General features: G+C 41.4%; 1 protein-coding gene across 5 annotated transcripts in view; it reads left to right on the forward strand.

Annotated features, from left to right (window-relative positions):
• The window catches only part of robo1 (roundabout, axon guidance receptor, homolog 1 (Drosophila)), a 222,750-nt gene that overhangs the window by 100,179 nt on the left and 94,603 nt on the right, over positions 1–27,968 (forward strand). For all 5 annotated transcript variants that reach the window (XM_085243904.1, XM_085243902.1, XM_085243903.1 and 2 more), the window contains one exon: positions 9,302–9,628. In XM_085243904.1, coding sequence (XP_085100030.1) covers positions 9,302–9,628 — 327 coding nt within the window. The remainder of the gene's footprint in view (positions 1–9,301; positions 9,629–27,968) is intronic.

The raw sequence follows: 27,968 nt of genomic DNA on the forward strand, positions 1-27,968 counted from the left end.
CAATATTTCCAAACTAGCATTTCTCACAGCTTTAGTCTGAGCAGTGCTTCTGCTGTCAAATGTGGAACACTGACAGATGGGGAGTAACTAAATTTGCGATCAAGTTGTTTTCACTTTGAAACATCAAAGGAAGCAGTATTTGGTTCATTACATTGTGTACCTGGACAGTTGGTGTGTATGTTTTGAGGAAGAGACGTGGTAAGTGGGTGCTGGAAAGCATTCAGGCCAGTGAGCAGTTGTCTGCAAAAGGAAATTTCTTTTTAATGCCAGACTGGGCACAGTCTCCCCTCTGTGGACGTCTAGAAAAAGGCTTCTTGGCAGACTTTGCCCCTTCATTAATTTTGACCAAATATTTACTGTGCATCACATGGCAAACCTTACATCCCACTTAAATTTTTTCCAGGCAAGGTTTTGAACAGTTTGGGGCAATTTGTGTTCCATTTGGCTGGACTTGGGCCATGTCCCACTCAGCAGGCCCATGCTGGTGTATCTGGGATTTTGCCACATGGCTCCACAGAGTCTTAACCTATGCTGTGGGAGCCACGTTTCACTTTAAGAATACCATCATAGCCAAGAGTATGTGAACCGCTGTTGCATATGCCAATACCTAAGCTTGCACACATTGACACATCAATACTATGTGCTCTGTATTTGCCCTTTTAACCTAAAGGGCACCAGAAGGAAATGTGCCGGGTTTCTACATTCAGATGTTACCACTGTGCCCTTGACTGAATGCAATAAATGAAATTCCCTTTCTGCATGCAGCTGTCTGAGATTTACTACAGAATGTTTTTGGCTGAGTGTTTAGAATAGCCCACATAAGAAGTTAAGGTCCTCAGCTTTGCACTAAGCAACTGTAATGTAACGCTGGTCCAAAGTAGACTTGTATCACTGTTGCCATCAAATAAATAACATTTAAAAAAGCATTAGGTGCTTTTGGCCATGCCTGCCTCAATTCACATTGGCATCTCTTCAGAGCAGTTCTCTTTCTTGGCATTAAGCCCACATGCCCTACTCCCCACGACTGGGCTGTGCCAGCTGAGTGTGCTGGTCCCTCTTCCTCCTCACTGCTCTTTCAGCCCCTCCCCTGCCTTCAGTCCCCACATGTCTAGTGGCTGGACAGAAATACTGCAGTTAGCCCAGAGAGCGACCTTGGGAGGAGAGAATCACCTGATCATATTGTTACTGACACAAAACTAAGCAGGCAGCACTTTTTGAAATTAAATTAAGCAAACTGTTTTATTTACATTTACTCTACTGTGCCATTCCCATCGAAATATGCTCATAATTCTTGCTTGAATGCTTTTTTTTATTTTTTCAAAAACAGTAAACACTTAATTTTGCTGAAATACAGTTGTATTAATCACTTGAGGATTTCAAGTCTAGCAGCTTGCGTAAGTCAGCAGTGAGATACTCACTGTCCCCTGTTGGGAAATAAATGTACCAGTGTATTCAATTACCTCTGCTTCTCCTATCCTGCTGTTGTAGAAAGCTTTGATGTATCCCAGAGATCACACTGGTCAAACCTCATTAAAAACCGGCAATGCTGGAAAACAAAAACAAGAAGTAATTGCCCAGTCTTGCTCCCTTGTGCTTCTTTTCAGTAATCCCCCCCATCCCCTCCCCACTCTTACTTGAAGCCTTGACTGTGCTGCATGAAGCTCCTTAATAGAAGGTCCAAGCCTGTCATCTGCACTCCATATTAATTACAACTCTTTTCCTGGGGTATCTGCACTGCTGATGGAATGACATCTTTGACACCGGCATTCATGAGAAGTCTGAGCTAGGTTTTCTTCTCAGGTCATCACTGTGAATATACAGGGTCAACTTGAGGAGTCTGCAAGTCTGCTCAAAGACACACAAACACACACATTGTGAATAGATTGATAGATAGATACCAGACAGACTGACACACATGCATGCAGACAGACGGACTCTGTACTTGCATCCACGCTGCTCTGTTCATCCCATCTGCCTGCGGTCTCCAGAGCCAATTTGACAGGCTGCATCCTAACAAGCATTCCAGTCTTTTCCACTGCAGATTTCCTCCTCTTCCCAGTGAATTGATATAATAAAGAATAGCTATTATACTTATCCTGTAGGAATGAAATCTGCCCTGATGGCCTTCTGCAGAGTTTGACAGCTTTTGTTTGTGTCTAATGACACTGACTGTAGCAGATTGGTATCAGGAAGAACTGCAATTCATTCACAATTGTGTCCCATGGGTGCCTGTTGAAAATTCATTATTTTTAGTGTGTGTGTTTCTCTTGCCACATCTTTTCACATTTACTCCTGCTTGGTATGTTGCTGACAGTGTATGTGAAATTATGTTGGATTGTTTAAACTGTGGGGGTAAACCTCAGTGTGTAACATTATTTATAAATACGTTTGTGCTCACATTTTCTTTCAAAGACACACGAAACAAATATTTTTGCATTCATCATACTTGTTCCTGTGCCTTGTATCTACAGCCTGGTGCAGAAGTTAAAATCCTGCTACTATTGTCTTAGATTCAGATGGGGGCCCCAGAGCAGGATGAGCTCCAGCCTCCCAAAGGAGTACTTTGCTATGCTGTCTTACTCTCAACCTGGCTCGCATTGCAGAGGGATGCGCCAGGATGCGTTTCCCAGCTGACACAGCCAGGAACTCGGGCTGGTGCTTCAGGCCTTGAGACCTCTGCTGGCTCTTGTCCTGATGAGCGATAAGTGTGAATATCCTAGAGCGTTGGAAGTTATGCTAGTAACCCTTGGCCCCGAGTAAAGGAAGTAGAACGCCTTGTTTATGGTATCATCAGCTGATTTGTCACGATTTTATTGCAGGTGAGAACAAGCAACAGGATGATCAAAGGCAACAACAGTGATAAAGGGACTCTGACAGATCTTAATAGTTAAGTTGTGTTTGCACAAGTTGGAAATTGGAGCAAGTATGGTGGAAGATAACAAGTAATTGGGCTTACTTTTTCTTCTTCTATGTTTATCATATTATGAAAATTATAAGAATTGATTGGATAAATTGTAGTGGGCTCTGCTGAAACGCACAATAGTAAGCAGGGTGGAGGGGGGTTGTTTTGTTTTTTATCAAGGGGTGTTGTGATGTGTATGCAAATTGCCAGTTTGCCACAGCCATATTTTGCTCAAATATCAATGGGAGCATTGTAATCTGTGAGAGTGTTCGTTTCTATAACAACAAATACAGCCAACCCAATAGTGTACTGTTGTGTATAAACTCATAGATAACAATCTTCTGGTTTGCTTGTGTTAAAAAAGCATTTGGACAGAGATACCATTTTTTGGAAATTGATAACTATTCTCAAGTGCTGATGTAGTATAAGCGAGGTAACCATACCCTGTTGTGTTTGGTAAATGGAGACAAAGAGATGAGGAGGAAAAGAGGCCATAAAGATATCCATCAACCCCCTCCATCACCCAACCTCTGGAGCTCCATACAGACTCACACACAGGGCTCTAATCCTGCCTCTTAGGAGTGTAAGCGATAGCCTTGTGTAACATTAAAAACAGGTCTGATCTGATGCAACTGGCAAAGTCATTCATGCAGCACATTCCAGGGTGGGATTCTGAGGCTGAAACGGTAAAAGATTCAGTTTCACTTTCCTGTTAATGTCATCTGATCAGCAGGAGTACAGTACCTCGTCTTTTCTCTCTGTGTCCGTCTCTCCCGCTTATCTCTGCCCCTCTCTCCCTTATCGTCTCTAATTCATCAGAAAAGGGTGCCTTTTCTTTTGTGTTAAGTCATTTATTGGCCAGCCCTGTCCCGAGCAGGCGTGGCTCCTGTGTACGCCTGGCTACCCCGAGGGACACACCCTTTGCTCTTATCTCTGCCATAAATCCCTCTTAAGTCCCCTAATCACAGATTAATGGGGCTGTAGATAAAAAGTGCCCTACTGTGCTTGGCCTTCCTTATCACAGATCCATATTCCATATCTCTTACCATTGCTCAGCTGGACATCTGATATGGCTTGTGATGATACGGCTAAGGCTCCTGCAATAGCTTTCAATTTTACTGCCTCTCTTTATGATATTCTGTGACCTTGCCCATTTTGATGGGGGAAATTAAACTTGCAGCAACTTCACTCATATAATCAAATGAAATTTGTCGCTGGGATCCTTTGTTCTGTGACAGTCAAATGACCCGGCATTGTGAAGTTTTATCAGTCAAGGAAGTAGACACATTATCCTGTCTCCCTACCTCAGGGGACCAGACTGACAACGGATCTAAATTGCTTCACTGTCCTTCTCCCCCGTGAGTACTCTGGGGTAAAGGGCAGGTGCCTGGCTCCCTTCCTCTTCCTCACACTCTGTGAAGATAGTAGCCATGGAAAACAGCTGTGAGGGACAAAGGCACATTCATTTTTGAAGTTAGGGAAATCACTGGACCAGAACTGATTGCTGAAGCTAGGTAATTGTTTTACGTCTTTTTAGCTTGTCTTTCTTCTTTCCTTCAGTCCTTCATATAGGGATTTAGTCAGTGGTGCATGATTAGTTAAAAAAATTATATATATATATATATATATATATATATATAAAAATAAATGCAGTTGTCTTCCCCACTGATGGACTGGTGTCAATGGACAGAAAAAAATCATATTAACATTTTAATATTTTTGGTATTGAGTTGGTCTCACAAGGAACTGGATTCATGTTCCTCCTCTAGGTTCTGTTTTAGTCAATCATAGAGCTTTTCAGCGCAAAGACGGTAACTACTATGAAGCAGAATAAAGAGCCAAAAAATTAATAAAATGACATGAAATTTAAAAAAAAAAACATTTAAAAAAGGCTGAAGGACATAACTAGCAAAGCAGAGGACTTTCATCTGGTCAGCAATGGTTTTAATCCAAAAATATACACTGAATTATTTCAAGTGCATTAGAAGTATATCCTTGAGGCTATGAAGTAAAGAGTATTTTTTAATTCTTTAATTCTGTCTCTTTTTCTTTGTTTATTTCTATTATTATTTCCTATTCATTTATTTTTCTCTTTTCTAGATTTCTTCCAACTGCATTTTAAATTCAAAGTGCAAAAGTGTTAACGAAATGGCCCGTGTCTCTACGAAAGCTAACCTTGTGTTTTTTGGGGGGGTTTCTTGTCCTCAGGCTGCTGAGAGTTAAGGTCGATGGAGGGCCTTCTTCTCTATTTTAAGTCAGAATAGTTAGCTCGATTGATTGCCACATCCCAGACTTAGGAATAGTTGTAACTTGTTACCGTACAGTTGCACTCTATTGCTTCTTCATGTTGATACCTGGGCGATTAACACTGGCAGTAAACATTAACAAATAAATTCTTACACTGCAAAGTTAAAGAGACTTTATTTGATTATATCATCTCTCATGATAGTTTTACAAGTCCAGTGCAAAAATAGTCCCCTCCTGAGGTTTCACTATGTTGTTTTCATTGGAAGTAGTCTGTCTCTTTTTAGCATATTTCTTTAATCCGATTGAGGAAGCATGATTATCTTTTGGAATATAAAGTCAGAGTATATCATCTCATGTTGCATGGTGAAAATGAAGTTTAGCCCCAAGACATATAGATGAATCCATGTGAAGCTAGTAGCCATAATCTCAATACACATAAATATTCCTAGTGATATAATGGCCATTTGCTTCATGAGAACCATCATAAATCTCATTCTTATGCCATGTCTATCCATGTTTAGAGTGGGGGGAAGAGTCTGGGTTTTAGAGTGAGCAAACGCCTGGAGGTCTTCATGAATCCTTGCATGCGTACAGTATATGGGTCAATGTCTAGGTCTGCACCCTTGTGGCAATGTGGTTTGGCATGAGCCTTTCCAATTCATTGTGTTCGCTTTTGCTATTGGGATTGTTGTTTGTTACTAAGATTACTTTCATGAGTGAGAAAACTCTGACTCCATTGTTGTTGTTTTTTAATTACCTCCAGTGAGCAAAGACTCCCTCAAGCATAGTTTAACACTGTGTAGTGTGAGTCTCCCTATGTGAGTAAATGAGAAGACAGATGCACAAAGCTCTCTAGCAAGTGAGACGGTTAAGGGAGAAGTAGAATTTTGCCTCAGGCACCAATCGATCAGATCCTTGCAGTAGAAGTCCCAGCTTCCCTTTGGTGAAGCTGTGTATTGCATTAGCTCATCTTGCATTCTCTGTCTGGAAGCAAAGAGGGGGGGTGGGGTGGGGGTGGGGGGTGACGAGGGGGATAGAAAACAGGGGGGAGGATGGTTGAAAGCGGCAGTGGAGAAGGAAGGGCAGCGCTTTGAAATAAAGGGGAGTGCAACTTAAAGTAATGCGAGAAAGCAATGGTGAAAGTACGCACTCTGTTCATCTCTTATTTCGGTCTCAAATTTGGTCGTCTGTGTGTGCTGCATCGAAGGAGTGAAGTGAGCTTCCATTTCCTAAAAGCTTGCACCTGTAGAAGGGAGCACGGGAGTGTTTGTTCCTTGACAGGATAATTCTCTTTCCCCTGGTGAGGGGTAATGGAGCTGAAGTAACAGAGGTCACTCAAAGTGTCTGCGGGGATCAGCACGGCAAAGCCTACATACGCACACACAAGCAAAATATGCCTAGAAAGAATTCAGTCGTGACGAGGAAGGGATGATAGCATTGTGTAACTGATACATCCCGTGCACCCAGTCACGGCTCAAAACGCACACCCTCTCAGCAAACGCACACAAAACACTTATTAGTGTACTTCAGTAGTTCAACTGCTGAATATTTATTAATACAATTATTCTCACCAGCTTCTCTGTTACAGGACACAGTGGCCCACTTCATATTGTATCATCAGTCTGCATGTTCATCATGCAGATCGGCCATAATCATCTACAGTAAACAGTCAATGATCAAACACAGTTCCGCCTGCTGCACAGCTCTCTTCACAGTGTGCTACATCTAAATAGTTAATGGTTCCCCCATAAGGCCCCAAACTTCAGACCATTTCAAATTAGAGAGAAGCTATCTAAATCAGGAAGGGAACGGGCAGAGCAGATAGCGGCTGAGCTCTTCAAAGTCCTCTTTAATAAAACATATTAGCCTGCCTTGTCTGCTGAGGGGTGGTAGTGGTACAGTTGCTACAGTAGTAATCAGCCTGTGTATGCTAGCAAAGTTAGTGCAGCTCCATGCTGTCTGACCAAAGGGCTGGGTCTTTATTAGCATATGGACTTTAACTTAAAAGGTCTGTTTTGAGAGCAGGTTACAAATGGGGGTTAATTAGCCTAGTACTGGTTGAGACGGTTTCAATAGCCAGAAAGCAGAGATATGTATTTTTTATAAACTTTATTCAGTGCCAGATAGAGGACTAATTCATTCTTGCTAAAGGCTTGATATATCGCTCTCTAATTCTCCATCTGTTTCTGTTCGACTCTCAGAAATGCTTTAATCTACAAATGTGTTTTTTATACCCACGGAGCGTCTGATGTGCAGGACCAAAACAGTTTCAGAATTGTGGGGATTTCTGTGTGTGACTTTATCTTATGTGTCATGTGGCCACAAAATAATAAAACTTCAGCTTTGCTGGCGTTAGTGTAATAATTTCAGATACAGTACTGATTACGGGTACATTTTGACTGCAGTTCTCTGTGGTGTACAATTATTGCACTGCACCATTAATATGCTACCATCTTAATCGCAGAATTTCATTTAATTATCATTATTTTAATTCCAGTTTTTAAACAAATGCTCACGTTAAGTGTCACCAAGTGTTTCATTTTTGGAAAAGTTATTGGAGGATTTTCTTTTTGTCCTCCACCAGATTAAGCGCTTTAAATAAAATAATAACATTGAATTTAAATTACCTGAGAAGAAAATAATCAGCAACCTTGCAATCTGCAAACAGTCAACTCGTTTGCTTTTGTGATATTTTTCCCCACAAGCACCGCAATCAAGCACTGCAGTTTGTGACTAATAATTTTAAAAAAAGTGTGCAGAATCATATGAACATCAAACAGGGTCCCAATGGAGGAGCTGACGCCACATTTCAGTGTTTGTGTAGGGTTCATGTAAGAATGATGAGGTGCAGAAGAAGCCTCAACCCTCTGAGATAAAAACTCCATTTCTTTAACAGTGTCTCTTTCATCAATCAAGCAATTTTCAAAAAGTCCGCACAGCCCTTACCTGTCAAAATCATTACTATTGGGATATTTCAAAAGACTTGGGATCGTGATGTCCTTCACTGGGATACTGGATTAATTATATCTCATTGACCAAAGTACACATTTGCCTTGAAGTGATTTATCTTTCCACAAAGCTGTCACTAATTATGCTGACTTTACCAAAAATATGTGGCGACCACAAGAAGATGCCTTCTCAGCACCAGTTCTCTTGGGTAACATGGGTGGGTGTATGGCACATAAATGAGGTAGTGTGGCAAGTTCACGGGATGCTGGGTAAATTAATTGCAGGCCTGCGCCTCCAATTATACCCGACTCTCTTTAATTGGTGCTGAATGGGCTCCAAAGGCCTATGCTGGGAGATATGGTGAGAGGGGAAGAGCTCTTTCTCTTGGTAACACAGACACACACACAACACACTTTTGTGTGTAGCCACACAATGCATTCACAGCCATCCAGTCCCGCCCTTCAGGAATTAACAACAGGAAGCTAATTTGCATGTAAAGCAGGTTTGATAGCTACAGCTGACTGGTCAGAGAGCAATATTAATGACCAGAGATAGCACTGGGGTGTTAACCCCCTGGCACTGCTGTTGGCTCTGCTGTGGCTCATCTGTCTTTCTTCAAAAGTGCAATTTCTGCTGTTGCTCCTTTTCTGTCATGAAGCTACACATGGCACCTTTATCTTATCTTTTATCTCTTAATTTCCTTTTTAACCTTCAAGGTGTGTCATATTTTTGTTTACCTTTCCCTTCGTTGCCTTTTCTGCTCTTCAATCTGTGAAATGACACTCACAAAGGTGCAGCAATGTTAACCTTTACCACAGGAGCTGCTATTGGGGGGGGGGGGAGACGTGTTCTTTACTTCTTTCATCACCACAACCTCAAATAGTACCTTAAATACATCTATTACTATCAAATTTTGTCTGTATTTAAAAATAATCAGCATGTTTAATACTTAAGAACTGATTATTGCTATATATGTAAAGTAGAATTAATTTAACTGTTTAAAATTTATACTGAAAAAAGTATTTTAAAGTGGCCTACCATCAGCTGCTAAAATTTACATGCATCTACTGTAGCCACATTGCACTAACCCTTTAAAACTTTTCAATCAAATAAGACAAAGTCCACAACAAGCCTATCATTCCTTTAAATAGCTTAAATAAGGACTCGCAGATGTAAATCGTCACTTTTGTAATTTCTTCTCAGGATCCCGTCTGCGCCAAGAGGACACCCCACCCCGGATTGTGGAGCACCCCTCTGACCTGATTGTTTCCAAAGGGGAGCCCGCAACTCTCAACTGTAAAGCAGAGGGCCGTCCAACCCCAACAGTGGAGTGGTACAAGGATGGAGAGCGGGTGGAAACGGACAGGGACAATCCCCGTTCTCAGCGCATGCTTCTTCCCAGTGGCTCTCTCTTCTTCCTGCGCATCGTCCACGGACGGCGGAGTAAACCGGATGAAGGTTCTTACATCTGTGTTGCTCGCAACTACCTGGGAGAGGCAGTGAGCCACAACGCCTCGCTGGAAGTAGCCAGTAAGTGCAGCATGTCTTCCCACTTTCACACCCACGCCACTTTCTGGTGTGGGGTGTGAATAGAGTAGTTTGGGTTCAGATGTTGCTGAATAGCAGGCTCCAGTTTCTTCCTGTGTTTCTGCGCTCAATGTGTTCATTGAGTTGAATAATCTCTCGGGCGATGGGCAGGATGTGTTTGGCCCAGCCGTCTCTGTAGGCCTGCAGAGCCTTGGGGGGGGAGAGTGGCCTGATCATTCCAGGGTGAATGCTTCTCTAAAGGGCCCTTGGTAGGTGGTCATGAGCTACAATAGGAACAATGTCCTTTCTGTTTTCATCCTACCTCTGCTTTTTGTCAAAGAGATAGATATGAGGTTTTATAGCAAAAGGAATGCAATTGCTGCATCTGTGTTTAGTCATCTTTTAATAAAGAGCCTTCCTACTCATTTCATTGAAGAATCGGCGATGTCTTTTTATTGTCTGCTTTGCTTGTGCTATGACAGTTGAGCTTTGATGTAGAGTGGATTAAGCATCTGTAGGGTCAACAAGAGGCCTTTGTGACACATTAACAAGGCTAATATTTGGCTGTCAGTGTGCTTGCAATGCAGGACAAATAATAAAAAAGTCTTTCTAAAACCTTAAGTGTTTTCTAAGAGTTGTGACTGGTGTTGACAAAATTGTTCCCATGATTCTTTAAAAGACTGATTTTGTTGGTGAGGTCAGCTCTTCAGATATATTATCTCGTTGCGCTCTTGACTGGCTGAGAGTGAAGGCTGAGGAGCTCAGATATCAACCGCTCCTCCAGCGTGCCCAGAGGCTGTCACCAACCTCACTCACTGTAATCTAATCAAGATGGGGAAAGAAAGAATGGTGTGTGCGCTTGAATGTGAGCATGTGTGAATGAATGTGAGCCATTGCTGCATTGGGCATGGGCTGCTGTTGTGGTACTGGGTATGAGGTGTCAGTCAAGGGATTGCTGTGTAGTTTAAGCTGAATTAGTGGAATATCTGGAATATACAAATGTAACAAAACTTCCCCACTCTGATTGCTTTTTAAATATTTTCTATCCCAACTGTCACCTGAAATGTAAAGCAGACGCAATAGATCCAAGACATTTCGAGGCCTGCTGATCAGACTATAAGTTTTTATAGTGTATTGTCTATGCTCTGATTTAGAGCTGAGAGTCAAGGTCTTCCTTTAGAAGTAAGGATAATGACAAAGAGCTGCAGAGAATCAGTATCATATATATATTCCCAACTAACTTCTAACATAAAAATTACAATTCTGCACAATTTAATAAAAGTGGAAGACCATTTAAGTTTGGTATACTTACAAGTTTCCATAGGCCAGAGTGCTAAAAATAACTTTCCCTTGTAGTAGGCAATATGCTGTGTTTGTTTCAGAGGTGGATTCTTCAAGTAGAAAAACAAGATACTTGGCGGGAAACACGAGGACCAGAGCACCACTGGCTCAGTCTCAAGTTTAGGTCTATGCTGTATAAGGTTCAAACAGATGCATAATGACAAGCCACTGTGCTCCAGCACTCTCTCTCCTTCTCGCTTAGCTGGTGTCTCTCGCTCACCCCTCTCCACAGTTCATGTAATTATGTTGTTGGAGCAACCAGGATGGAACCCTGGAGATTAAAAAGAAAAGCAAAAGAAAAAGTTCAGAAACTCTGAGATTTCTTTTCGAGGCTACATTTAAACTCCCGAGTAAATAAACTTTGAGACGTATATCTGACTTATGAGGGTTTAGGAAAGTTTTAAACCCTTTTTTACCCCTTGTTGTCATTACAGATGCTTGTCATAATGATACTGTTATGAGTTCAATATAGTAGATAGAATTTTTCACTCAGGTTAAGTTGAGGGATTAGCCAGACTTTTAATTTCCAATGAAACTCCAAAGAAGGAAGTCATGGGTTTAATTGTGTTTACTTTGCCTCGTTCTCCCTCTCTAACATTTTTGCTTTAAAAGCACTTTAAAAGCTGAAAACATGAATTTTTTTGTGATGTTATTCTAAGACCCTGGCTTTGACAGTTTCCTGTGCTCACCAGTGATTGTTAACGTAATCCACATTTCAACAAGTCCTGTTTTGCCAGCTAGGAGAGCTAGCCCAGTTTGTTTGGTTTATCATTAACCACATGTACAGTACAGCCCACAATCTCTCTATCTCAGCCTCTTAACCCAAAGCCATTTACCATGAATCATGTTTGCTTGGTGCATTGAGACAAGCTTAAGATAGAATTCTTTGCCTATTGTGTTATTGTTTTCTTTGCTTTAGAGATGTCAGCGACAAATAATGAAATGCCTTTGTGCTTGAGAACAGCCAGGTGATAAAGACCATTTGTTCAAGATTGTAACTAAAAGTATTTCAAACATTATGATTATTTTTCCATGATATAAATCTTCAAATGCCATTCTTCTTTTTTTTTCTTTGCAAAACACTGAGCAAACAAGACTCTGAACTCAGCAGGGGAAAGTAAAAGTAAAAAGTGTTTCTGAGATTACTTTAATGTGAGTGAACAGAAGAAGCAGAACTGATTTTTTTTTCTTAACCCTTTAAGACCTACCATAGAACCAAGTCCGCCAGAGCTTATATTATATTTTTACATGCTGTAGAGCCATTTTTGGGAGCATTTTAAGTTGATATACATCAATACAACCATTACAGCCCAAATTTTAATAATATGTATGCATTAAGTGCATAGTAATTACATAAATTGCAAAAAAGTGCAATAAACCATAAAAAAATTGAAAATCATTTTAGTTTTTTTAATATATATTTCTAGTTAGAGAAATTTAAGATGCCTGTCCCTCAAAACTGTAAATACAAAAAAGTTGCACAAAATAGTTTCCCACCACAGGAAATTTAAGTGTCTTCATAGTTTTATTTTTGAAATACACCAATTTTTATATAGTGCAGGAAAAACGAAAAATAAATATTATAATGTAAATTTGCAAAAAAACCAGCATATGCATCAAAATAAACCATTTAGAGCAGTGCAATTTTAGTTCCAAGCATCCCAGAAACGACACAGAAAGTCATAAAGTCAAACATAACTTTTAAAAACACCAGTATAGGCTCATAAGGCCCTGATGGTAAAAAAAAAAAACAAAAAAAACAAACTACATTTCCTCAAAATTATGTCACTTCCGGTTTCGGGCAGGTCATGGCAGACACGGGATAGTTCGCGCTGAAGCGTTACAAACAGCTGATCAGATGGCAAAGCGAATATTATGTTTTTGTTGCTGCAAGTGCTTTTTATGCAGTTTTTGCAAAGCTATATGTGGAAGGAAACTGTGACCTAGGACAGGCTGATGGCATAAGATGTAAGTACAAATCCTCCGGTTTCATATGCAAAAAAAACTTATTACCCTGGCTTACGTGGTTGCAGAGCTACCAGGATTTAAAAATAGTTACGCAAAACGGAGCGTGCTTTAAAGGGTTAAGTTAATTATTTGAATCTTCTTACCACTGTTCCACTAAAATGGAAATGAATACCTTTATTAATTTTTATATATTAAGTAAGAGAATCATTTATAATGGTTATAATTTTTCAAGTAATCACTTCCAGACAGGCACAAAATGATAATCGTCGATATACCCTGTGATCTGTCAGAGTAGATTGTTTTACCCATGCTGTGTACGAGTCCCTGAGAGGCTCTATGAATAGCTATTTCCCTTTTCCTGGTTGTGCAGATAGTACAGTGAGGTAATGGACGGCACACTGCTCCACTTGAGTAGGCGATAACCTCAGGGCCTGCTGTGTAGTGGCCTGGCTGACTGCACAGTGCTGACCGCACAGGGTTGGCTGCAGGCTTCATATCCACACACAGATTCCTTTCTCCAGAGGCAGGGTTTACTTTTTACAGCCACTAACAACAGAAGCAAAGGGATGTTTACTTGAATTCGGTCCACAGCATATAACTCTTTTCAGCCAAGTTTACCCCAGAATCGCATTGATCTCAATGCTGCTGTGAAATCTCTGTCACCATGTGCAGCCAGCTGGCTTCACCGACTCTCTGATTAGTAGGGGTTGGTCAGATGTGTTGAAGGCGGCTCAGTTGATCCTGACAGATTCTGGGCCATGCCTGAGGGTCATCTGCAGAGTGGAGGACAGTTGGCTGGCATGCAGCAGTCCAAAGGCAAAGAAGCCACCTCCCACTGATCTTAAGACCCTCCTGTCTCTTTTGCAGGACATCTCTTGTACTACATCTGTTGAATATCGAAAAGTTGGGGTCTTTGTATTGTAAACGTTTCAGACTAATCCTCTCCCCTGACACACAACATAAACATTCCAGTTGACTTTGTCAAACATTTCTTTCTCCGCTGCCCTTACCCATCTCCTCATCTCTTCTCTTGTGATTATTTTTCCACTGCTGCCCACTGAAATGGAACATGCTCTGTGACTGAAACAGCTTCTTTCACTGCCTGATGGCAGAGTAATTATTTATTTGTCATGGTCTTTGCCTTTCATTAACTTATTACGAGAGGAGCAATATAGTGCAGAAGGTCTGGGTTTATAAATTTCATCAACTTCTTGTTCACATCCATCTTTTTTTATTATCATTTTCGGGGTATCGCGCTTCTTTTAATCCCCTTTTTCAGCTCAGCAAATATTAAGAACTTTGAGAAGCAAAATGAGACTGTGAGGTGAAGAAAGAAAGGAATAAGGGTGAAAGAGCTGACTGATTTTGAAAAAAACAAAAAAACAGGATAGCTTACTCCACCAGTAGCACCAGTGAGTGTGCTGGCAAGCTGCCAGTGGACTGGAGGCAGTGCGTTACAGCTCTGTGGCAGTTATTTGTCTCAGGGAGGTTCAGAGCAAATTGGTGCAAACGGCACAGCCAGGGTCTGCTTCGTGAGTCAACATGCAGCTGAGGCGTGGGCTCCACACCACAGACGCTCCTTGGCCTTCACTCCAATCTGTTTCATGTTGGAATGCAGACCCGGTCCACAATCTCTGAGCCCGATGGCGTGTGCATGTGTAGCTGTCAAAGCTGCCTCAAAAAAAGAAAGTCTCCATTTCCTATTAGAGTAAAATATTCATGTTGCCTATGAAATGTTGGATTCATTATTCATGTTTATTTTTTTATTTTGTTCTAAATAGTTCCAGGGTGTGTACTGCTGTTCAAACCTATTTCAGTCCACTGTTGTTAATTTTGAAATTGCAGTACATGGGTAGCAACTGGTTACTGTCTAATTACACTCCCCACAGCACATAACTGTCAGCTTAGTCTTTGTGAAACCTCTGCAGGGGAGATATGCTCAACACATGCATTTCAATTAGTCGTCTGTATAGCCATATATGCATAGAGCAATTTTTATCATGCATGTTACGTGTGGTCTGTTGAACTTAGCGTCTTTGCCGCTTCAGGCTGTTTGCATAAATCAATGCATTCCATTTAATTAAACCTGGAGTATCCATTTGCTATGCTTGGTCGATACCCAAGTCCCCTTTTGAGATGAAAATTTCCGTGATACACAACCAAGCCCGGAACTAGCATGCAGTTCTTGTTAGTGACTTGGATATGTACCTTAAAACTTTGACCATGTTCACTAAATATTCATAAGAAGCATCCTGGCAGATATTGGCTGACATAACTGCCCTAAAATGGAGTTGTCACTCCGAGCAGTGATGGCAACCTGGGGTGAAGGAGAGAAGATGCTAGTGTCTCTTTCAGTCATGTGAAAATGTGTCAAATGCCACAGTGATTTGGGGATTTTTGGAACATGGTTTTCGCAACCATGCAAGCGTAACCTCGCCCACACAGCCCTCCCCCACCAAAACTAATACTGCTGGCACGATCGGAGGCCAAGCGCTGAAATTGCTCACCATGGGAAACAGTAGAGTAGCAGCAGATAAGAGCCAGAGCAGCTTTTTGACAGAGTTTTAGGCGCTTTGTGGTGTTTTACAGTGAACACGGGCACAGAGCCTAAAGAGAAACACACATCCTGCAGAGTGAGAGAAACTCGAATGAATGGATTGGTTTACACAAGAATGATGCTTTTGACAGAGCGAGATTTCCTGTGTGTGTGTATGCGTGTGTGTTCATGTTTAATTCCATCAGTCTGTGTACACTGCTCTACTGAACAATGTCTAGTGATGTATTCTGTGAAAGAGACTAGAGGTGCAGGTGTATAGGGATGGGTAAAGCTCAATGTGCCATCAATCCCTTTATGCTCCACCCATCTCTGACAGCATAGTGGGACAGGTGAGACAAGCAGGACGTGTCCTCCAAAAGTACCTGAGAACCCAGAGTCCATTTGATTCCCACTCTGTATCTATCACCTATATTATCTGATTGTCACAAGTAGAATTTCGCCATTAAACGATAGACACAGAGCCTGGGTGAGTAAGGCACTTTGTAATGGTGACAATATACTCCTTTATATTAGGTTAGTCTTTTTAGTGTGATAGATATTGGCCTCTTTGATCTCCCTATATACAAAGACAGAATGAGTGTAGCGCATTAGATGTGCTAAACACAGCTGTTACACACTGACACGAGGCGCTTTCTGCCTTACAGATCTCTCAGTGTGCATTCATGCAGTAAATAACTTGTCTCTGTTAACGAGGTAGCTAGCCCAGACTTACCGAGTCCACGTCAAGCACTTTTCTCTGTTTCTGTGATGGCTTTTGCAATCCGTCCATTTACATATGATGACATTGCCCAGATATCTCTGGATTTCTTTGGAAAAGGCGAAACTACCCCACAGCTATGTCTGTCTGAGTGTTTGGACACTTCCCCAAACTCTTGTGCGTCAGATCTTTTTTTTTTTCACCCCCCGGTCGCCACAGTGACTGCTTATTCATCTCGATGTAATCCTCGCCTTTGGCTGTAGTGCAGAACAGGAGGTTTTGTAGGACAGCTGCTGGATCCCAGGATAGTGAAGTATGATATTAACATTATGAAGTGCTAGTCTAGGACAGATAAGATAAAGTGTGTGAGCTCTTGAGACCAGTGGTCCTGTACTACCACTTAGGAGCAGCACTGATAACAGAGTAGTTTCCCTTCCTCTACTCTTAAAAACTGAGTTGTGTCCAGCAAGTGTATTTTACTGTGCTCTTTTTTTTTTTTTTTTTTTAATGAAAATGTGTCCATATTTTTTGAGTTATATTCCATATGGTGGTAAAGCTTGCGTCAGTGCTGGTGAGAACTAGATGAATGCATGCTGCTAGATCTAATCTCCCCTTCTTCTGCTGTGAGTCGGGTATTACTCTTGTTGGTAGGTGTAATCTCTTGTTGGTCTGAGCCCCTCCTTTGGCCAGAGAGTCTCTGCGTATGAGTGTTCATATGTCTTTGAGGCTTGCGCATTCATACGTGCCTGCATTCTGGTGTCTGGTCATATGATGAGGTGTTCTGCTCTGCAGACACACTCTGGTTATTAAACCTGGGTTAAGCCCTCACTTGAAACCTTCTATCATGCTTCTCGATCCGAGACGATGGCGTTGGGGAGGATTAAGGGGTTTGGAGACCAGAACTTTAGGGGTTTTTGCCAAAGTTTTGAAAGTGTGCTCAAGAGGCACATTCTGCCCCAGTGTACACGAATATTTTTATTCTAAAATGTAATCTTGCCCACACAAGTGCTCTCTGTCTATACGATAACTCAAAACTTAAGCTGTGTCAAGAGCATGCTGTTAAGAGATTTGGGAACCAATCACTGGCAATATAAACCTAACATCAAAGCTATGTTGACCAGTCAGAAGCACTGATAGTTCAGATTTCCCTGTCTGCATTGCAAACAGTTTCTGAATCTCTTCAGCCTTAAACAAGTTTTGCAAAGGGTCAGTTTTTACTGACCCAAAACTGTGTTCGCATTTAGTTGAAAGGCTAGCGTGCATGGAGAAAAATGTTTTTAAAATTGCACAGGCATTAGTCTATAAGGTCAGGATCCAGGGATTTTCGCTGTGTAACATACCATCTATTGATAGCCTCAGCTCTACTCTCACTCTCTCATGAATGGGAGAATGAAACTTATTGCTTGTTTTACAATTAGGGTAAAAAACACAACCAGTAAAATTTCACCAAAAATCAAAAAGTATAGTAAATATTTTTTGTGTTTATCTTAAAAGACTAATGTCTCATACTGTGATTTACTCATGAAGACAGACACCAATTTTGCACATGTGACAGACTGTTCAGACTTTTTCTAGCATTTATTTATATCATGTAAACAATACACAGAAGGTCATTTAGGAAAAGAAAAGATATATATAAACCTCAATAACAACAATAAGCATATTTCTAATATAATATATACACTGTTAAATACAAATGAATCATGTATCAAGCAAATAACATGAGACTGATAAGTCTTTAAGAACTTTTAGTTGTAAGTTTTGGGTTAGGGTTTTTTTTTTGCTAGTTCTTTTCCTTTATATTGAACTGTAATGTTCACAAACTTTAGAAATGGTTAAAAAAATATTAAATATAAATTATAGTGACAGGAAACTGTGGCAAGTGGACAGCACACAAATATGTGAACTGGTTGTGTAATTTGTGGATTTCTAGCTTCTGTTGGGCTGTTGAGAGGCAGTTAGGTGGTTGTCTGGCAGTATAAGCACAGATGGGCTGATTCTGCTCAGCTTCAGTGGACTGATAGCACAGAAAACAGTGTTTATGCCACACTCGTGTGATACGAGCCTTTATGTGATATGTATTCCCTCTTAAACTGCTATCTCCTCTTTTCCTGCCCACTGTGTTTCTCGCCTTCCCCTTTTTCCTCACTGTTTTGCTTTCTCTCGCTCTGTCTCCTGTGACTTGATAAGAAGAGAAAGATTGAAGTACCGATGTGTATTTCCACGACCTCTGCGAAGGAGAAGGGAGGGGAAAGTGGGGGGAAAAAAGACATCTGAAATTTTATCAAAAATGTAGCATGTTGCTGAGCCTGGAGCGTGACAGGCAGGAAAAGCTGGAGAACTAAGCAGTCGACCCAAACAGTGATAATAATCTGCCTTGTGCTATCTGACTGCCAATGAAATGCAGTCTTCTTGCTACTGATTATGGAAAGCCAGAGCCCTGCAATCACTCAGTGACAAACAAACAGGAGATATATGATGGCATTCATTTGTCATTTAATCGCCCTTGGTCGCTGTGGTAGCTACTCTGATCATTAAGGCACAAATTGGGAGAAAATTAGTTTCTCCTTGTCATGTTACATAGACAAGAGCGTGTCCAAGAATAGGACCAGTATGAATGAAAGTTGATGCTCATTATCACAATGTAGTTCTTCCACAAGCTTTCTTTTCTTCTGACCTTTCTGTAATTCTAACAGTTCATTTCTAAGCCCCAGATTTTCAACATGCTAGGTCATGTTACAAATGAAGGGATTGGCTCCATTACCACAGTGATTGTGTACTAATGATGAAGCAAATGAAAAGAAATGGATGAACTGGAACAGCAACAAACTAATGCTATGCAGGTTGTATCTGAAAGCTTTTATTTGACATGTTTAAGCATCTGGCTCACTAGCTTCACAGCGAATGTTGTTTGTGCAGCTTGGGGTTAATTACATGTGCAGTGATCATAATAATCCTCGATGGAGGGTATGTAAACATATACATCTAACAGTCTAATTTGGACAGTGAAGAAGAGGGTGGCTTGCTTGAGCAGTGAACAGAACAGAAACACCCTCACCTCTTCTTTGTGCCCCTTTGACCTTTCTAAACAGGGTGTGGCAGCAACACAAAGGGAGCTCCGTGTAACCATATACAGGCAAAGAGTTGGATAAAAGACAGACGGGAGACGTCATGTGTAAAAGGAGAAAAGTAGAGAGGATCCATTCAAAATTCAAACAGTAGTCAGTGTTGCTGTGGGTAAGTTTGAAATAGCTGACATGTGACTCACTGAGGCATGGTATTGTATGACCATAGTGATGTTGTTAAGCTTAGGGGTGACATTTCTATTCTCCCTACCCTACCACCCCCTCTCCCACCGCCTTCTCTATGTTTCTTTCTCTGTCCACCTTACACTAGTATCAGATTCAAATCTGTCAATGGTGCCTTAGTTCTCTTTAGCAGATTGGCTCACATCTGATGGATCGGATAGACAGGCTGTCAATAACCAGTTGGGATCTAGCTGGTTTCTTCCCTTAACCCCTAAAAATACCTCTGGATTGGACGCTTACTGATTCTAGTTTTCAACACTTTCATTATTCCTTTCTTGTTCTTGAGAAAGGAAAACTTTTAAGAGGCACTATACCACACCTTACCTTTACTCCATTGCTTTTATAGTGCAACTTATTTAATGTTTGGGCTTTAGAAGCTACTTTGCTGTCTGAGTCATGTCAGTAATCGCAGTGTGGAAGCGCATGATCTTGAGACCAGGCCTGTGCATCCAGTAGCGTTTTTCCCCTGCCAATGGGATTAGTCCAGAGTGCCGACTCTGCAGGTGGAAGCCTAAGTTAATTTACCCCACTGTTTGGAGCTATAATAGCTTATTGATTGTCTTACAGAGATGCAAAAAGCAACATGGAAGGGCATGGAGAGGGGAGAGAATAAGTTAATCATCACTCAGTGTGTTGCCAGGATTTAATCACATTAACCAGGGTTCACTACTGCTATGTAAATTCACTTTCAACCTCAGAGGAGTCGGAATAACTGCTCTGAGACAGACAGGACCCTGCTGATTTTGTGAAACCTTCCTTCAGCTGCGGTTTGGTCCCTGTCGGCCTGGTACTTTCTACCCAGCACCCACCTCAGTCCTGAGGGGATGCAGGTTCTCTGCCCAGAGGCCCAGCTTAATTCATGCTAAGCTGTTGGGTTAATTTTAGCTATGCTATCCAGTGGTGACCACCATCTGCTATACTGCTCCTCAGGTTGTCTGAAAAGCATCAGCCTGGCCTCTCTCCATGATTCAGACCATAACTCTCAGACAGCTGGTTGAACCATCACTCATTTCTTCTTCTAGTTTTTTTTTTTTCTTTTTTCAGGCTAAAGTGCTCTTGTTCAGTATGTATATGTGCGTACAGTAGGTGCAGGAAGATGTGTGTGTGTGTGTGTGTGTGTGTGTGTGTGTGTGTGTGTGTGTGTGTGTGTGTGTGTGTGTGTGTGTGTGTGTGTGTGTGTGTGTGTGTTCCTTGGAGGAAGTCTGGCCCATTAGCGCTGCCGTCATATGCACATTCTTACTATGGCTGGTTACCTGCCGTCTAGCTACCAAAACAGACTGACACAATCTCTCTTGTTTAAAAGCTCCAAGCAAAGCTGCTACTAAAAATGTGCTCTAGATCAATACTTAGACTATGGAAGAGCTCTGTAGCGCTTTCTTTTTTTCCCTTTTTTTCCCCCCCAACCCCATCTTTCCCAATTAAGGTTGATTTTGGGACTAAAATCTGTTGCTCATCACATTTACTTTTTGTGTTCTTTCAGGACATCATATTGGCTGCTATTTACACAGAAAGCAGCAAAACTTGGTTTAGCTGTGGTTGGACTTTGCCCATGCTTTAGTCTGCCTTTTATCAATCTGTCTGCACCCAAAGACTCAGCTAACCAAAAGCAAAAGCAAAACAATGGCACAGCGAGGAGAGAGGTGAAGGAGTGAGATAATGTAAACACAGAGGCAGAAAAATGTTGACCTCACACCCTGTCTCACACACACACCGACACTGACCTGATGGCCGAATTCCTATCTGGCAACAATAGGAGAAACATCTGGCAAAACTGTCCACCTAAGCCCAAATCTAAACGTCATCAGGTTCCATCTCCACCAGGTACAACATTTAAATTACTCTCTTGTCCACTTAAAAAAAAAGAAGCCTTGATGTGATTTTAAATAATTGCGCAGTATCTGCTGCTTTGAGATCAAACATGCAAAAGGAGAGATAGGAAGGAACAACAAAGAGAGATAAACTATTGAGGAGAAAATTGCGGACAGGCTGCCATTAAGCGTGGGATGAGAGAGTAGAAGAAGGTGGCTCCAGTTGGACAGAGAGTCTCTTTTGGCTTGTGAGGGGAAGATAAGGGGACAGGTGGTGTTCTGTTCTCTCCAAGATCTCAGACAGCTGGCAACTCTCTGCCTATAAGCATGCTGCCATACAATGTGTGCATGTCTCCGAGAGCGCGTGTATGCATGTTTGTGTGACATTTGTTTATAAGTTCTTGTGTGTTTATAGCTACATGTGTCTGCATTTGGAAAGTTGTTTAAACACTTGGCAGCTAAGATATGTTGCTGATGTCACTCTCGAGTCATATTTTTTATTTTTTATAGTTGTTTTTCTTCTCTCTGGAAACACAGCAGCTTTTGACGATTTTATGCCAGTAAATATTTTATTAGACTATTTTTATTCATGCGCGTTGAGGATTAAACGTGTCAATAATCTGTAGATTCTGTGTGTAGAAGAGCAATGGAAGGTGCACATTTTTGACATTTACTACAACCCATAAAATTTGGGTTTATGAATTTGAAATCATTGCATTTTCTTTTTGATTACATTTTATGCAGTGTCCCAACTTTTGGGAGTGGCGTACTGGGGTCGTACATTTACCTTTATCTGTGCCTCCACTACAGTCATGGTCAACAGTGCACAACAGTGCACAGTGCTTGGGGAAAGAATTAGCAGCCAAAAACCAGGGAGGATAGAGAGAAATGATAGGTTGCTAGTTAGTAGAATTGAACAAACCCTGCTTAAAGAAGTGAATGTTTTTCAGTTTTCTATATGACAAAAAGTTGCACAACCAATTGTGTTTGTGCTCATTTTGAGGTATGAATGACCAGTTGAACTGTTGCCTTTTTTTTAACCTACACCCTTAATGTGAGAACAGCAACAAAATTGACAGATTTTTGTTGTTGTTGTTAGGCTTTTTACTGTAGGCAGGATTCCGCATCGATATGGTACCACCCTGCGGTGCCTCATGAACTTTATTTCATGACCAATGAAGACTTTTCCATGCAAAGCAAATGCTGGGTTGACAAATGAGCCAAAACAGAAGGGACTTAAAATTCCTCTGTGCTGGCCTGGCAGTATGTAGCATGCGTGTACTGTGGTTAGTTCGGAGTTCTTTACTGTGTTGGCTTTGGGCTCGTTCCACATACAGCGCTGTGTTTGATCTGGCAGTGTAGCGGCCACTGAGAAGAGCTTGTGTCATCTCAGTGGCAGACTGCTTTTGTTTGCAGAAAAGAAAAAGAGATGGCACTAAATGGTCCAGAGGCGCTTATTTGCTGTTGGCAAACAAGCACTGTCCTCAGTGGTGAAGCACTCAGTTGCCACAGTGGCCTGACAGCTGGCTTTCATCCCTGAGCGCCACAAAGTTTGTTCACAATGCAAGTTGCTCTTAAATGTAATTCATGCTCTGCGTGGCCATCGTGCTCTGGTGGAGGCTCAGAAAAAAGATTCCCCTCCAGCACTGCTTTTGGTCAACCGAATAGGAATCAATTTCCTAGACCGCTATTGATTGGTGTCAACTCTTATGAGTGTTCTTTTTTTCTCTGTTCTTGTTAATGGTTTCTTTGAAGTTCCTTTCAACTTCCCACCTTCAATAGAACAGTTGGCTTGCACCTGATTCATTGATGTTTCACGCCCCAGAGGTCACCTTGATGAGGGTGCCTTCTTTGTGGCAAAGAACTTTTTCATATGCAAAAATTAATGATGGTGATTTTTTTTAGATGAAAGCACTATCAGCACTTTCTGCATCCACGCTCAATTTATTTTCCCTATCAGTCTTGATTAGAATCTAAACATTTCACCATATATGACTCATGGTTACATTCCAAATCTAATCAGCTGTTAAAGCAGACTCGTAATGAAATTTAAAATCCTTTAAAGACCATAATGACACTTGCATTCAGGCCAATGGGGACACATATTTCATCATTTATGCAGAATGACTCCTTCAAGGTTCCTGGTACCTTCGTGTGTATCTCTTAATTTTGACTAAATATCTAATTAACAGTCGTGGAGATAATTCTGCAGATCAATGATTTTAATTTGCTTGGGAGCTTTCAAATACACGCCCACTGCTTAATAGATATTGTGAGTGGAAATGATCTTTTTGTTCAGCTAACACACTAACAGAACAGCTAGCTTTGAGATTCACCATTTAGTGTCTCCTAGTCTTGAGACAAATGAGCAGCACAGGCTTGTCTCGGCAGTGACTGTGGAAAATGCTACATGAAAAATTGCTGCAGTGATTAGATCACACACTGCTTGCATTCAGACATGGTCAATTCCTTACATTCGCTTTGCCACAAGAACTTCTGCAGCACTGCTTTCCAAGGTTGAATGGCATCTGAAATATAGTTTCCCTTCATCCTGCACAAGGGTCCAGCTATTTCCCCTTGAGGCAAGTCCACATAAAGCCATCTTTGTCTTCCAGACACACACATGTTTTTATAGCTGTCCTCATACCTAGAAATATATTCATTCTGAACATCAACTGTTTTCCTTTTTGGCCATAAAGTTGTAGGAATCCTGTAGCTTTTCACTGTGGCATGCAGGACACAATAGAAATGTCAGCATTCAATTTTTCTGTGATACCGAATCATACATTAAAGTCTTTGCAGGTGTTACAACAGTATGCATGCTCCAGTGTGAATAACAGTCACAGTACTATGGAAATTCTTGTTGCCTGGTACATGTTAGTGCAACCTTGAGGAGCACGTAAACCCAGTGTTGTCTGATGTTTATGTGTGACTTTCATCGCTAAGCTTCACGTGTCAGTTTGGTATTTTCTTGTTTGGGTAAAAGATTCTGATTTTGTTTATGCAAATGAGTGCCAGGATATTCCACAGAAAGAATAAATATCTGAAACAGGTCAGGTATAGAAAAACTAGGCCAAGTTCTCAGCAGGAAGCTTTCTTTGTCGTGTTGTGTGGAAACTGTCAGAAGAGATGAGATCAAGGTGACTATTCTGCTCATTCCAAACAACCTCAGAGCTTACGGCCGTTGCCCACTCGCTCCTTGGGGCAGCCAGAGCAGAGCATAAACCCTTAAAGCAGGTTTTAAACAAACAGTCTGGTGTCGAGGCTGTGTGTGGCATTTCTGTTCAAATGCCTGTGTCTCCTCTCTACTGCTCTCCAGAGCAGTGCATGAACAGAGCTGTTTCCCTGTCTGATTTATCTGTGCAAGGTGAGATAAGACACTCCCTCAGCCCGTCTGCTAATCCTCTCTACTACAGATGGAGAATGAGCATCAATCTAGCTTTTACAGAAAAGGTTTGCTGCATGGAAATGGTAGACTACACATTAAATGCACAATTGTATTATCTAGGCTATCTCCCCTTTCTGAGGAATTTAGTGGAGGAATAGGAAAATATTTAATCTCAACGGGGTTCTCATTGGCAGTGGAATTTTAAGAATATCTTCAAGGAGGCAGAGACGGTCAAGGGATTTGATACATTTCCGGGAGAACTAGGAACTGTTTTTCCAACTTGGTGGTAGTTTGTAGCCATATTTCTTCTTAGCAGGCCTGTACGTAGCAGAATGAGACTGTTCATCCCTGCAGGGCTTTCCTGAGCTACAGCACCTAGAAAGCAGGATAAAATACAGTTATTTGGGTTATACAAACACTTCATCCTAGTTATGAATGTCATGGAATATTTTATCCAAGCGATGGTGGGAACCAGTTTCAGCATATTATAGTCCACTTTTGCCTGTTTTTTCCATGCAGTATTTTTTTATTCATACAATTTCTCCATTTGATCTGTAGTGAGTTCTCATACTTGCTAAGTACTGCACTCACTGGTCAACTTTGATGTCAAGCTAAAAGACTGTACTCCTGCACAACTGTGTTCAGCAGATGCTCACTGAAGGCTTTTTTCTGCAAACGAGCCCAAGTGAGTTTGTGGAACAAAGTGAGATGTATGAGTCCCAAGGGGACATTTTTCAGCAAGGATGTGTGTCTGAGGGTGTGGAAGTGTGTGGATGCGTGTGTTTGTATGTGCACTTTGGACGTGTGGAGAGACTCCAGATGAAACCCATCCATATCCCTGACATGCGTGCATTCATCAGGAAGCTTCAGCACCAATCTGCTGACAGCACTGGCCTGTAATTGGCTGACAGAATTAAACATCTCTGCACTAGACAAGCAGAAGACAAGTAGTCTGATGTGGACAGTTGCACAATGTGACCTGCGAGTGACGACCGTATTACCTCTACAGTGTTTAAAGTAGAAAGAGAATAAATTGACTTGGATGTAATTTCACCAATCATGCATGCTGCATGCTGAACTACAACAGTTGCCACCCAGCTGTGTTTTTGTTGTTGTTATTCCTTTGATCCTAATCCAAATAAGTGTCAACACACATTTGAGAAAATGACAGGGATTGGCACCAAAATATTGAAATTTTGTTGTGGTATGCATACTTCTCCATGTGGAATTACACTTTGGATGATGAGGGAAGTTACGGTGTTAATAAGTGTTTAACAGTAGAGCATAAAACTAGCTGGATGCCATTAAGTTAATCAAACGAATTGTGTTATCAAGCAGAGTTTTAATGAAATCCTCCCAAGTGTTCCCCAGGTCACAAATAGAATAATTGTGAATGTCTGAAATGAAAGGCAATATAAAATGGAGAGGACCATTCACTTTCACAAACATGTGCAGCTGTCATACATGCACATGACTGTTGTCAGGGAGAAAGCATTATGGACATGTCATAGAGGAAGCTCACAGTGTTGAACTATGGAAATGGAAGCTCTTCAGCTGCATCTCTTTGATGTAGCAGACAAAATGCAGGGATAGTATCCCTGAAGAGCACTTATGCTCGGATCCATCCCTCCCTCTCTGAGGCCCAGCTGCTATCATTTATAAAAGCAGGGTTTTTACTGTACAGTATACCATTTACATGATAATCTTCCCTTGGTATATGAAGCACTAACACAAGCCCATTCTACACCTTCCCACTCTTTTTTTCCACCCCAGTGTGGTGCCTATCATTTTACCTGAATTCTTAATGAGTGATAATAATTAATAAAGTCTGTTCCAGCTCCCAGACATTACTGGCTCAGCTGTATTTTTTTTTTTTTCAATAGCAGTGTGGTCTTGGTGATGATCCTCAGCTTGCCTGCGACTGGTATGTGTCAGTGAGAGAGTTGGAGGTCCTTTCTCTCTCTTTGACCTCCCTCTTTACACCTTTAATCCTGTCTGTCTCTGTTTATAAACCTTGTGCATTTTGACAGGCAGTGTGGGGAGAAAGGCAGGTTTGGGGGGGGCAAAGGTTTTTTTTTCTCCCCCTTCCTTCCTTAGCCTAAGTTCCCCACTTGTCTGCCAGTAGGCAGAGACACTCAAAAGGTTTAAAAAATAATCACTCCCGTTTTCAATGGAGGGCTTTCTAATTGGGCCTAAACCAAGGCTGGACTGGGACAAAAAATCGGCCCGGGCATTTTGACTAGAGACCGGCCCACCAGGATAAAGATTGAAAATGTGACGTCATTCAGGGATAAAACCGCAAAGGATTCTGGGAACTTGTGGCAAGAGGTACTAGCGCACGCAGGCTTTCAATTGAACTCAGTTACACAGCGATAAAAAGAAACCCAAAAAATGGCAAGAAGCTGTTGTATTATTATTAACTGCAATAGCCGGTCGCATGACAGCCACAGGAAGCCAACGGGTAAAGAGATCGTTTTTTTTTTATCGGATTACGTCGTTGAAGTGAAATTTTTTTAAGCCATGTTTCCGAAGTAAGAGCCGATGGATGGTCTGGATATACCAAATATAACGTCTCAGAACACTCCAGCTCACATGTTAGTCTGCTCCAAGCATTCCCACAAAGGTCAGAGTTTTGTAGTAGTTAATACGTCATTTTTCTTAACATAATTGGTGATATAGGTTACAAGCAAGTCTGGCGCTGAACAGAAATTGTCGCGCTATGCTCCTTTGTTTATTGTGCATAAATAGTGAATTGTCCTGACACAATATTGCGTTTCGCTTCTGTTATAACCATGGTACACTGACAAAAACATATACTTTTATTCACAGGATAAAACAGTTGTTTTGTATCACTAATTGTCCAGTGCGATTACAATATACAATATTATTGTCACTGCTACATTTCTGTAATGCTACTGTAACCGGTTTCTGCTTCATCCCGCTGCAACAGTTCGGCCCAAACAGACTCCTCGACTCTGCGTTGTGTAGTGTTTTTAAAAAGACAAGGAGTCTCTGATCGATCGTTGCCACTTTATTTCCTAAATGGAAACAACGGTGTATTATCAGTGCACAGGCTCGCCATACACCACTCCGCACAGCACACTCTCGTATGGCTACGGCAGACTGGCAGCGATTACTGCAGCAATATTACAATTTCTAATATACAATAAAATAACAGCAACAACAAATGATGTACCTGAATGGAAACAACGGTGTATTATCAGTGCACAGGCTCGCCACACACCACTCCGCACAGCACACTACGGCAGAACATCT

This window comes from Mchenga conophoros, linkage group LG14, assembly GCF_057382185.1.
Source record: "Mchenga conophoros isolate Kocher_MC1m ecotype Shallow Benthic linkage group LG14, M_conophoros_male_GT1.1, whole genome shotgun sequence".
NCBI classification, from domain to species: Eukaryota; Metazoa; Chordata; class Actinopteri; order Cichliformes; family Cichlidae; genus Mchenga; species Mchenga conophoros.